Genomic DNA, 12280 nt, shown 5'->3' with positions numbered 1-12280 from the left:
TGCCCGGGAGCGACAAATTTGGTCTCAAAAGTTGCGTGAGACTTGAAAGAAAAAAGTCTTAAAATATTGCGGCGAGAGCATCATGCTTGCGGAGTAATCACGCGAAACGTCGAGGGGGGGGGGGCAAAATGCCCCCCCCCCCCCCCCCGGTGGGAATAGAGTTAAGGTGATAATCCAATAAACAGTTGTAAGTAAAAGGGTGCTTTTAGTTTCTTTTAAAGACATTACTAGATGACAACATGTCTGTAAGCTTGCAGTTCAGTTCTTATTTAGGGTTATGTCATGGTTATTAAAGTAGAATAGGTTGTATGCAGTTTGAGTCAAGTTTAAGTGCAATATCACAGGACAATGATATTTTGACAATTGTTCACACATCACAGGTTTCCTGCGACAAGTCTAGAGGCCTGACAATAGTGATAGAGGGTGCCAATTACGTCTGCAAGGAGGCTGGACAGGTCTTGGACATTCAAGCACAGTCCAGTCACTACCTTCACACTGGTCAGTTGGTCTGCCCACCATGTGAAGAAGTCTGTGGGGCACAGTGTCCATCCCCACCCTACAGGCCATCTGCAGTAGGTCAGTAATCACATCCTTGCTTGGGATTAAGACTACTCCTACTACTACCACTACCTGTAATGACAATAATTATGGCCCATGATTTTTTATCATGGCTACTACCAAAACACTGATCAATTCAGTGCTTATTTACATCGATGTAGGGCAGTTTGGCAATCAGTTGCAATGAAAACATCTCGACAGAAGAATTTCATGAATTTTAATAATTATGGTCTTCTTTATCCTTGCCTCTTTAGTGTTGCCATGGTTTTTCCAGGGGGGCCCAGCCATTATCATAACACCAGCATTGTTACGTAGCCATTTTCACACCTGTGTCTTGAGGAACATTGTGGGTTAACGCATCTTGTGCAAGGACATAAGCACTTAACGTGATTTTAACTTGGGACTTCCATTTAAAAGTTTAATGACTTATCTTCTGTGGTCTGTGACATTATGTGGTTCAAAGTCAGCAATATATAGGATAGTTGAGTTTTGCACAGTGAAGAGTGCACTTGCATCCTCTTGCAAGACAATCTGTGAGTATTGAAAAGCAAGTTCTAATATTTTACTCCAAACAAGGGAAGTGGTGTCTTAGACATTATGCAAAAGTAAAATGTCTAAGAAACCATTTGAAAGGGGAAGGATTTGAAGAGGCATACTTGGCAAAAACAACCTCCATCTCTGCCAAGTTTTGGAGCAAATATTGATCCTGTCTCAGTTTGATGTAATATAGCAATCACAACAACTACTAAGAAACACAATGCAATATCAAGTGCCATTTGAAAGGGGGGGGGGGGAAAGAAATGTGACCAAATAATCTGTGCTACAGTGTATACTAAGTTCACTCCTCAAGCAATTTTTGTCAAGCCCACCGGAAGTGAGGGGAGACTAAGGGAGACTAAGGGATCGCCTGCAGTGTCTGTCCATCCGTCGTCTGTCCGTCCGTCGTCCATCTGTCGTCCATCCGTAACGCTACAAAAACTTGTAATTACTTTGTACTGAGTGCTTCAATGCCAATCAAACTTGGAGTGAAGAGTGTTCATGCAAATTTACACATGTTGCCAAACAGGAAGGTCACCTTAAGGTCAAAGGTCATAGGCAGAGGTCAACGAACTTTAAGGGGCCAATGTTAAGTTTTTACAGTGCGTTTCGATTATGGCTCATAACTTTTGATTGGTATGTCCATTTGTGACCAAGCTTGGATAGTACATGTCCCTTGAGGAGTTGAAGGTCACCACAAGGTCAAAGGTCACAAACAGGGGTCAACAAACTTTTAGGGGCCAATGTTAAGTTACAAAGCTCTTGTACTAACACTTTCCCTTGATTCCTCTTTATAACAATCAAAGTTATTTTGACAAATGTGTTATGGTACATTTGTGGGCGAGACACATTTCAGTACTTGCCTTGTTGAAGTTCATGATTGTCTCCTTGAAATGTGGCTCATTATTGTGAACCATAATCTTCATTTGTTTAATTTTTTTCCCCATGTGGCAGCTATATCTGGTGATCCAGGAGAGTGTCCCAGGGTAGACCCAGACACTGCAGGCATTTGCGTGTCGGCATGCACTCTTGACAGAGATTGTGGCTGGGGTGAAAAGTGCTGCTCCAACGGGTGTGGTCATGTCTGCCAGAGACGGATATCAAGATATACATCAGGTGTGATTTCAATTTGATTTTTAATTGAAGTGCATGAATTATGATTTGCTGAATATGTCTCCCCTTCTCTTGTCTAGAGTAGCAAACATGACAAACATGTATCTTATGGCATCAGTGCTATTTTTTTTTTGTTTTCTTTTCATTCTAGTAAATGTCATGTTAATTAAGATGAACAACACTATTGATAAAGCAAATTGATGTGGAAATAGTATACATTTGCACTATAAACTGTTTGTGATTGTGACTAGTATTGACATTGTGCAAAACAAATCGTACACATCCCATGTTTTTCTATCCATACTGGTATCTTTCAGCAGTATCTTTCCTGCTAGCTTGTCAATGTCTCTCAAAATTCATTGCGTTGTCTCCTCTCTGCAGTACTTTTAAATGCAACTGATGTGTATGTCTGTCTTAAACTCTTTAATTATTGTCAGGTGGCTTGTTGTAAATTCTAAACCTCTGAAAGTAATCATTCAAGAAAGGAGCCTCCGTGAGCTGTTGTTCTCCCTTAAGTTTGTCCGATGAATACAAATTCTCAGAAATTGAGACATTGTACTGTGTAAAAAACAGAAAGAAAAGAAAAGTAACATTTTTTAATAACCATGTGATCTCAGTCTTGCTGCTAACAGGTTACTCATGTACATGATTGACAAAGATGAAAGTTACACATTTTGTTTTTCTTCTTTGCTGTCTTGCAGATCCTGTAATACCATGCAGTGCCAGTAAACCAACTTCACTAAGCCTTGTAGCCTTAGCCATCGCTTCAAGTCTCATCACAACCATGTGGAGAACATTACTGTCATCTTAGCAGACGGGACATCAACTCAAGATGATAACAGATCAGGGAACATTGACATTTGATATATTGCTTTATTTATGTACTTCTTCTTTAATTGACGGTTTATCATTGTGAATGATTATATCCCCCACTCACAATTATGTTTTGAGCATTGGATTGAGTCAGCTCAGAAGTGCAGAAAATGGTGAGACAAAGGAATTTGATCTTGCATCTCTTCACCAGCTCCTCCTCCTCTTCCTCTGTCATCTGTCATCTCATTCTCAACCTTACATGTGGTCAGGTTGGTTGAGTTGAATGGTGAACATGTTATGGAGCCACGTCTTCACTTGTGGGTGGAGTCATGTCTGCATATGTAGGCGGAGCCATATATTCATCAGTGGGTGGAATCAGACTGTCACATGTGTGCACGAAGTCAGATCTATGCACGTATTGTTTTCCTGTGGGTGGAGACATATTCTGACTTGTGGATGGTTTTCGTATCTTCACTTGTGGGTGGAGGGTATGTCTTAATCTGTGGATGGGTCGACCCATATCTTAAGATCTGAGTTGAACTACTTTCTGAACATGTGGGTGGAACTTCATCTGAATGTATGAATGGAACCACATTCTAAATATGTGGATACATGGATGTGTTCATATTTGGGTTGAATCCTGCCTTTAAAATGCAGCTTTGAATTCCCACAGCTGTTGGCTGGCAAACCCTTTTCTATATGTCCATGCTCTTTTGTAAGTCCCTTTCCCAGTTGACTGCAGCTGGCTTTCTAAAAATTCCACCTCATCAAATATTCTATGGAGCTGAAGTTGACATGAATTGAGCTCCTAAAAAGATCATCCACTACATGTCAGACCTATTGAAGTACACTTTCTGATAAGTCCTCTGTTTGCTTTCTATTTTCCCATGGTGTGTTTGTGTGCCAAAAGAAGATATGAAAACAAGGTGATGTGGTCTGTTATAACAAGGCAATACTACACATTGTCCATCAGAGAGTGCTATGGATTCAGTCATTTTCTGTCAGAGATGTTTTCTTAATGTCTTAATATCAGAGATACAGGGGAAAAGCCCTGTTTTGGCAAACTCACTTACAACAAGGTGCCGCTTCTGTAAACAAGGTGAATTCATTGGTCCCGATTTTCCATCACTGAATTCAGCTGGGCTCTTTTTTAGTACGTTTACAACACGATACTGGTTATAACGATGTAAAGTCGGCGGTTCCAGCAACCTTGTTAAAACAGAGTTTCTCTGTGCAGGAAACAATTCAAACAAGCTGGTTGTGCTCCTGTGCCATCCACCTCACTCAGGTCATCAGGCGTATGTATTCAGTAGGGTAGTCTTTACAGTATGGTAGTCTGTACAGTAAGGTAGTCTTTGCAGTAGGGTAGTATTTACAGTAAAGGTAGTCTTTGCAGTAAAGGTACTCTTTACAGTAAAGGTAGTCTTTACAGTAAAGGTAGTCTTTGCAGTAAAGGTAGTCTTTACAGTAAAGGTAGTCTTTACAATAAAGGTAGTCTTTGCAGTAAAGGCAGTCTTTGCAGTAAAGGTAGTCTTTGCAGTAAAGGTAGTCTTTACAATAAAGGTAGTCTTTGCAGTAAAGACAGTCTTTGCAGTAAAGGTAGTCTTTACAGTAAAGGTAGTCTTTACAATAAAGGTAGTCTTTGCAGTAAAGGTAGTCTTTGCAGTAAAGGTAGTCTTTACAGTAAGGTAGTCTTTGCAGTAAAGGTAGTCTTTGCAGTAAAGGTAGTCTTTGCAGTAAAGGCAGTCTTTACAGTAAAGGTAGTCTTTACAATAAAGGTAGTCTTTGCAGTAAAAGTAGTCTTTGCAGTAAAGGTAGTCTTTGCAGTAAAGGCAGTCTTTGCAGTAAAGGTAGTCTTTGCAGTAAAGGTAGTCTTTACAGTAAGGTAGTCTTTGAAGTAGGGTAGTCTTTGCAGTAGGGTAGTTTTTACAATGAACATTCCCACAGGCTTGATGATTGGTCGCAGTCTTGTGTTCCATCCCTGCCTTGCATACAATATGCTGTGCCATGTAGGGTATACCGTAAAATCTGTTATTTGCACGTACAGAAATTTTCACGAATGAGGAGGTCACAGACATATTTGCGAGATGTTGTTTTTCGCAATTTGACACTGAGACTGTTGTAAGTGCACTAATGCCTGTCAAAATTTAATGTGATCAAAATCAGGTGACTGTGTTTTTTGGATGCTAGATTTGCAGCCCAACAGTAATTCGTGATATTTGCCAAAATAAAAAATAACAGCTTTTACATTAGTCAATTCTTCTCAGTGTAGAGATCAAAACGTATAACACATGTGAAACAAATATAGGCTAGTGTGAAATTTTGTTGGTGTGAAATGGAGTCACACATTTTGCGCCATGTGACACAAGCACAAAAATTAAAAGCATGCAATTTTTTTGCTTGCTATGTGTAATACTGTTTTATATTTTGATTCCATGGAATTAAAAACAAGCAGAATTCACCTTACCCAACTCAGCGCAAAAAATTACTCGCCTGAAAATTTTTAACTTTTGCAGTATATCATTACAAAGAAAAATAAAAATCATGAGTTAAGAGTTTCCTTCAGTGGGTCTTACATAATGTATACTTGTTTGGTGCGCTTGTTATTCCCTTCCATATGTAAAACCAGACTGCCGTGCAAGATTTGTGATATATGTGATGTAAGTTCAGACACCATGACCATGTGTCTTGTTTCAGTTATTAACTGTACAGTTGCTTTCCCTGTAGCTGTAGACTGTTAACTGGCACAGTAAGGGTTAAGATAAAGAGTTAAGTGATGTCTTTCATGTACAGTGTAGCATGAAAATGCAATGCTGATTTAGGGGATGGAGTTGAGGAAAAGGAATGGGAGTTTTAGAGCTGGCTCACCCACAAAAAGGGGCAATGAATTTATGCTCCCTTAGAATACTATATACAGCAATGATGTGGAAGTAAATGTATGTATTTTGTGTGCATTGCTATGACAAATTTGAGTTTTAGTCTACATTACAGAGTCACTTTTTTATGACACTTAGAAAAAAACTGTGAATGTGATTATGTGCAATATTATGTATAAATTTAGATTAATATTTCTGTACGTACTAGACTTGTGTACTAGTTAGAGTGTGTAGACCAAACGTCTGAACAATACCAAGGATGTGAATATTAAACTCACGGAAAGCATGTTCCATTTCGTTCGATTCAATTATACTTTATTCCGTCCAACAAAAGGTAATACATTTTACATGATACAAAGTATACAATTGACAAATTATATTGTGTAACAATAATTGTTCGAAGTACAAAGCATAGAGTAAAGTACACAATATATGCACAAATAAATATAATAAATAATGAAAGAAACAATGCATACATTTCCAGTGGTGACAGAAAGTAAATATAGTGATGGGAAAGAGATCCACTGAAAATGGAGCTTGTAAGACTTTGTCTTATGTATTACCTTTTGTTAGATGGAAATAAAGTATAATTGAATTGTATGTTTGGAGAGCGTAGATGAGCCACGCGGCTATAGTGATTGTATTGCGAGTTGACATACAGCATGTGTAGGGTTTTAGAGCTGTATGCCTAGTGAGAGGGAGCTGATGAATTATTCATGAATCTTATGAATATGCAGATTTGCTAGCTTGTGATTGTACAAGGTGAGGATGCCACCTTTTCTACTAAGGAATGATAAACTTGTTATTCCAATGCACTGCAGACAGTGAAAATGACAGGGTACAATGGTGAAGTCTGTGACACAGTGCTTGTAAAAAAAGGCTTTTTATCAGTCATTACCCAGGTTACTGCAGGTAAAGTTTAATACGTCACAGTTCGCAGTTTCCTAGTCCCCCAAGAGCATTTCTGGTCTTGTGGTGTGTCCTAGTGGAGGTGCTCCATGGAAATCAAGACAGATAAGCTGTTTGATGAATATGTCATTGTCGTGTGTCAAACCTTCACTTTCCATAGCCACAGGAGAACATTTAGCCAAAGCATTTATGCAGTGGTATGAATCCTGTGCTACATGCTGGATTAGACATACATTTGGTGTACAGAAGTGAGTTTGGGACAGTTATAGGCTGATTGGTATTTGCTTGAGCAATGTGCAATATGCATATTAATATATTTTGTGGCCAGAGTATACTCACACTCATCTTGGCATGTCAATATCAATCTTTAAAAAGCATTATTTTTGTGTTGTATACATTAAGATATTTTGATGGTTTCTTCGGTGTGAAAAGGAGAAAAAAATGCAGAGATTAATGCAAAGTAATGCCACCGACACTCTTGTTTGCTTCAGTGTTGCTGTAATTAGAATGCAATGATGGATCTATGCAATAATGTCACATGCAATGGGTGCTGCTTTAATTTTTGTTTGTTTGCTGGTTTTCTTATCGTTAAGGTCAGATTAATAGTATTATCATATTAATCACTGCCACAATGAGGTGTGTCCATGACTTCCCATTCAGAATGTTCTAGTAATTTCAGTAAGTTCTTGTTTGCAGCCAGTGATGTTTGCAGTAAGTGGTGTTCTTTCACCAGTTTCGTTTGTGGTTTGTGTTTTTGATGGAGTACACAATAGTTTACACATTTATGTACCGTTGTGGGACAGTTATCAGCCATGATCAGCAAATCACCTTCTGTCTTGGAAACTGATGTAAAGATTGGGGAATCTGCTAAAACTAAAACAAAAATATGAAAATGGTAGGCCTACACCCCCCCCCCCCCCAAAAAAAAAGCAACAACAAAACCTACTGCTGATTGTATTGTACAACAATGTACCTCATTTTCAGGATAACTTGTCTGCAAGAATGCAAGACAAAATTTGATTTGCAATTCCAGGATGGAACAAGCCCCCCCCCCCCCATCCTTGAGGGAAAGAGAATTTGCATATTTCTCGAAATTTGTCTTTGTTTTATGTTTCCTCATTTTGTAAAGTGTACTTCAATTTGCTATATGCTGTGATATACAGGTATGAGAATGTCTAATCTTTGCATAATGCACTGATGTATGAATTGGAATCCATCAACTTTGCACCACAAACCAATCAGAAGCAATATCATTCTATCTGGAATGCGGCGGTGTGACCCAACAGGGGTCAATCATGACGGCATGTCTTCTGTTCTCACTCGAGAAAAGAGACCTTTCATTGGCTCACAGAGCGGTAGACATGCCTGAATTCTGTATGCATGTCGTTAGCTATACTCTCCTCACAGAAGCAAGTTCTTATTAAAGGATAAGTCCACCTTCATGTGGATTCAGTGAGTGCAACAGTATTAGTAGAACACATCAGTGAAAGTTTGAGTAAATTCCGACAATCCATTCAAAAGTTATGAATTTTTAAAGTATCTGAGCAATCACTGCTGGATGAGAAGACTACTACAGTGTGTGATGTCACATGCATACAACGATACAAGGAAAATAAAAAGAGAATTTCACAAAACTTTACTTTTTGAATAAAGTGCACATTTCTTTGACTTGTTACTGACATATGTTAAGGGTAATATCATTCCCCTTACCTTCTGAAAGAGAGAAGTCAAGTGTTCTTTTGTTTTGTGAGAAAAGTTAAAATGTGTTGAGTTTTCTTTATATCGTTGTATACACATATGACATCACAAGCTATAGTAGTCTCATCATCCAGCTGTGACTGAGCAGAAACTTCAAAAATTCATAACTTTTGAACGGATTGTCTGATTTTCGTCAAACTCTCACTGATGTATTCTACTAATATTGTTGCATTTACTCAACCCACATGTACTCTATGAAGGTGAACTTGTCCTTTAAAGAAACTAAGGTCACAAGTATGTAGCAGAGCTTGTGAGAATTTGATTTTCATGTTCAGCTACACTAAGATGTATGTAGTTCAACAAGTACAGCCATTCATTCTCATTCAATTGGTTCTCATCTAATTGGTTATTCATTCAATTTTCTCAAAAGCTGATATACATTGGGGGAAAAAATAATGAGTTGATAAACTGGCATGTGTTACATGTAGTGGAAAGAGGAAATGTAGTGACCTGGATCTAATAGTTTGCAGTCTGTAAGATTATTGTTGTGATGGTCACATTAAAGTGTTATGATGTGAGAAGACAATATACCCAGTTGTAGATGTTTTTTTTTTTTCAGATTTTCTGTTACAATGCTGATTTTGTTTGGACATGCGATTGTTCACCAGCGGCTAGCTTTGGTTATAAGCATGCAGTCTTTGAGATACAGCTATAGGAACCTACAGCTTTTGCATTATTTGAATTAGGATACATACAGGTATATATATATATATATATATATATATATTTTTTTTTTTTTTTTTTTTTTAATAATGGTAGGAGAACTAGGAATGCAAAATATGTGTCATACATGCAAAAAATAAAGGGGGAAATGCTGTTGTGTGATAAATTATTGCAAAACATACAGGTACCATGTTGCCATAGGCTTTCCTGATGTGAAGTGGTACTCGTTCCCTCGTTTGCAGCTGTCTCATATCCCTTGCTCATTGGCATTGTACAGCATTATTTGTGCCTCATGTTCTCGTGTAATCTATTTCGAATAATAATGCATTAAAGTGACTAGCTGTATGGATGTGTTCTGAGCCCTGATTTGAGATGCCCTTTGCTCTCTTATGCAAGTCTTATCCTAGAGCATCCAAGTGATGAGGCCTTGTTACCATGGTGACTGGATCCAGGGCTGATGTTCTCAATGCTGGAACTGTAGTGAAGTCAAGGAGGAGACTGATTTATAGCTACTTGCCATTGTAAAAATGAGAAATTGATGTTGATTAGAGCTAATTTGTAAAAATGTCTTCAATCTCAGGCTTTTTTCCATGTTAAATCCACCTTTCAATAGTGACTGACAAAGTGTAGTCTTGTAATGTGTGGTTACAAGGTAAAGTGTATGCGATTTCTCTTGAGATTATTATTTTACTGTCATGTTCTGTTTCTTATTAAGTTAATGGTTTGGGGACTATGTAAACTGATAGGCCTGTGCCTACTGACAGACGTGTGCTTGCATCATGTTTAGTGGTAATGAAACAATTTGAGTCATTCCAGGAACATCTTAGATAAACATTCACAGAACTCTTGGGTATTGCTGCGAATTATAGTTGTTACGTAAATGGTTTGCACAATGGCATGATTTTAGTCCTCTCCCTGTTAACTGTGGGTAGCTTTACAGAGAGAGGAATGTAACTACTCATTGTGCCCCATACCAATGGTATTGTTATTGTGTATCCGTTGACTAGGTGCTTCTCACCCACCACATTAGGCATCTACTTTGCTGTCCAATAAAAGTATTTCTGCAATCACTTTGTTTTGCACATTTTATGTATGCATACATGATCAGGCAAGTGGATATGTGTTTGAACTTGCCTCGAGAGGAAGTTATGAAGCCAAGATTTAGATGTATGCATGCCGGATTGTAGGTCAGATGTCAAGGATATACTGTAAAAGTGGATATTTTCGCGCGACTAATTTTTCGCGTTTGGCCGGGTCAGAAGAGTTTCGCTTGTTTTTAATTCCGCGGAATCAAGACATCATGCACATGAACATATGGCAAGCAAAAATATTCGCGTGCTTTTATTTTCGCGCTAGTTTCTGGTTGCGCGAAATGCGCGAAAATTTCAACACCGCAAAAATTTCCACTTTTACAGAAGTACCGCTGTATTTATGAGTGTTAGTCAGTAACAGAAGTTGAGCCTTTGGAAACCTCCCCGCTGCATACTAAACCTTCTCTCCGTGGGTACGCTTGCAGTACTGTTCATTCCACATAGACATAGCTTTAGACATTACCTATTTCAAATTATCATACATATTTAAACATGGTCTAATTCAGTGATTTGATGGTGGTATCACAGAATGTGTGTTTGGGATATATAGTGGAGAGTTAGACAATATTTATAAATTTTTTGTAACTCCCAAATGCTTATAAATGTGAACTGAGGTTTTTGTTGGTTTTTCACTGTTTCTTCTTTTTTTTTGTGTGTGTGTTTGTTTGTTTGTTTGTTTGTTTTTGCAACCGCCACTTATCCTATCATTACATCGATATGTATATTGATATTTTGTGTATACCAAATATTCTCACATTCTCCATTTGTGTACAGGTCTGAATATCATATCTTCATATCTGTATAAAATCTGTACATGTTTTGGGGAAAAAAATAGAACTAAACTTTCTATATTTAATAAATCACTACTTGGTTCACACTTCTGGACTGTTCACATTTTGTGTTTGTTAGCCTGCTGTAATATGAATGCCTCAACGATCACCCATATCTGCACTTCATGTAAACATTGTTTTTTCTTGTTATATACAGTAAACATCGCCTACGAAGTCAAATCCCTAGGGACCAGAGAAAAATACTTTGACTAACAATGTATGAGAATCTTGACTTACACATCAACACATATCTTCGTGTATATCCATCTGGGATAGAATCCAGAGACTCCAACCCCAAGCACCTTCTGATCTGGAGATTCTCCCGCCTGAAACCCCTAGCAAATGGGAGACTCCAAGTTGATGTGTGCAAAGCGCAAAGTTCCCTGCGGCCTTTAGGGTTCTAGATCCTCTCTCATGCTATCAAAGGCTTATTTTTCAACATACGATGGCAATTTTGAAGTAAGAAATCCTTTCCAACGGCAGACGCGGAGCCAGGGCGGGAGAAATAAAATCTCAAGCGGGAGAACAGGAGATTTTGCAAAAATGGGCTTTTGCTATGGCGGGAGATCTCCCGTCGAAAGCGGGAGAGTTGGAGTCTCTGTAGAATCTTACTTCAACTTGGGTACAGTCTTTTGACTTGTGTGTGGTCGACTTATGAAGGGTTCACTGTGGTACCAAAATAATACTTTGTTTCTTGAAGAAAACACACACACACACACACACACACACACACACACACACACACACACACACACACACACACACACACACACACACACATTCACATACCCCCCACCACAAAATATTGGTGTTCTTGTGAAATCGCTGTAATCTCTCAGCAATGTAGCGGGATCTTTTACGTGCATGAGTTGTTACTCTCTCATACACGGGACCTCCATTTATGTCCTATCCGAGGGACAGAGTGTTTTGCCTCTTGCTAGAGGGGACGGTATGCTTACACACAACATTGCTCAGTCCAGACTCGGGTTTCGAACCAGGGCCCTTAGGATCGTGAGGCAGACGCGCCACTGACTGAGCCAACTCACCGCCCCTGTGCTGAAATGAACTATCACAATGTTGATTTGTATGCTGCTGTCAAAGGCTGCCACAAACTATGTTCAAAGACTTTAGC

General features: G+C 38.7%; 1 protein-coding gene across 1 annotated transcript in view; it reads left to right on the top strand.

The window, feature by feature from the left end:
• The window catches only part of LOC140237764 (leishmanolysin-like peptidase), a 29607-nt gene extending 26506 nt beyond the window's left edge, over positions 1-3101 (top strand). The window contains exons 15-17 of the mRNA XM_072317698.1: positions 381-576; positions 2050-2211; positions 2910-3101. Coding sequence (XP_072173799.1) covers positions 381-576; positions 2050-2211; positions 2910-3019 — 468 coding nt within the window. The 3' untranslated portion in view covers positions 3020-3101. The remainder of the gene's footprint in view (positions 1-380; positions 577-2049; positions 2212-2909) is intronic.
• The last annotated feature ends 9179 nt before the right edge of the window (positions 3102-12280 follow it).

The sequence above is a fragment of the Diadema setosum genome, chromosome 14 (assembly GCF_964275005.1).
Source record: "Diadema setosum chromosome 14, eeDiaSeto1, whole genome shotgun sequence".
Taxonomy (NCBI): Eukaryota; Metazoa; Echinodermata; class Echinoidea; order Diadematoida; family Diadematidae; genus Diadema; species Diadema setosum.
Note: the sequence above shows the minus strand (reverse complement) of the source record. Positions and strands in the feature narration are given on the sequence as shown.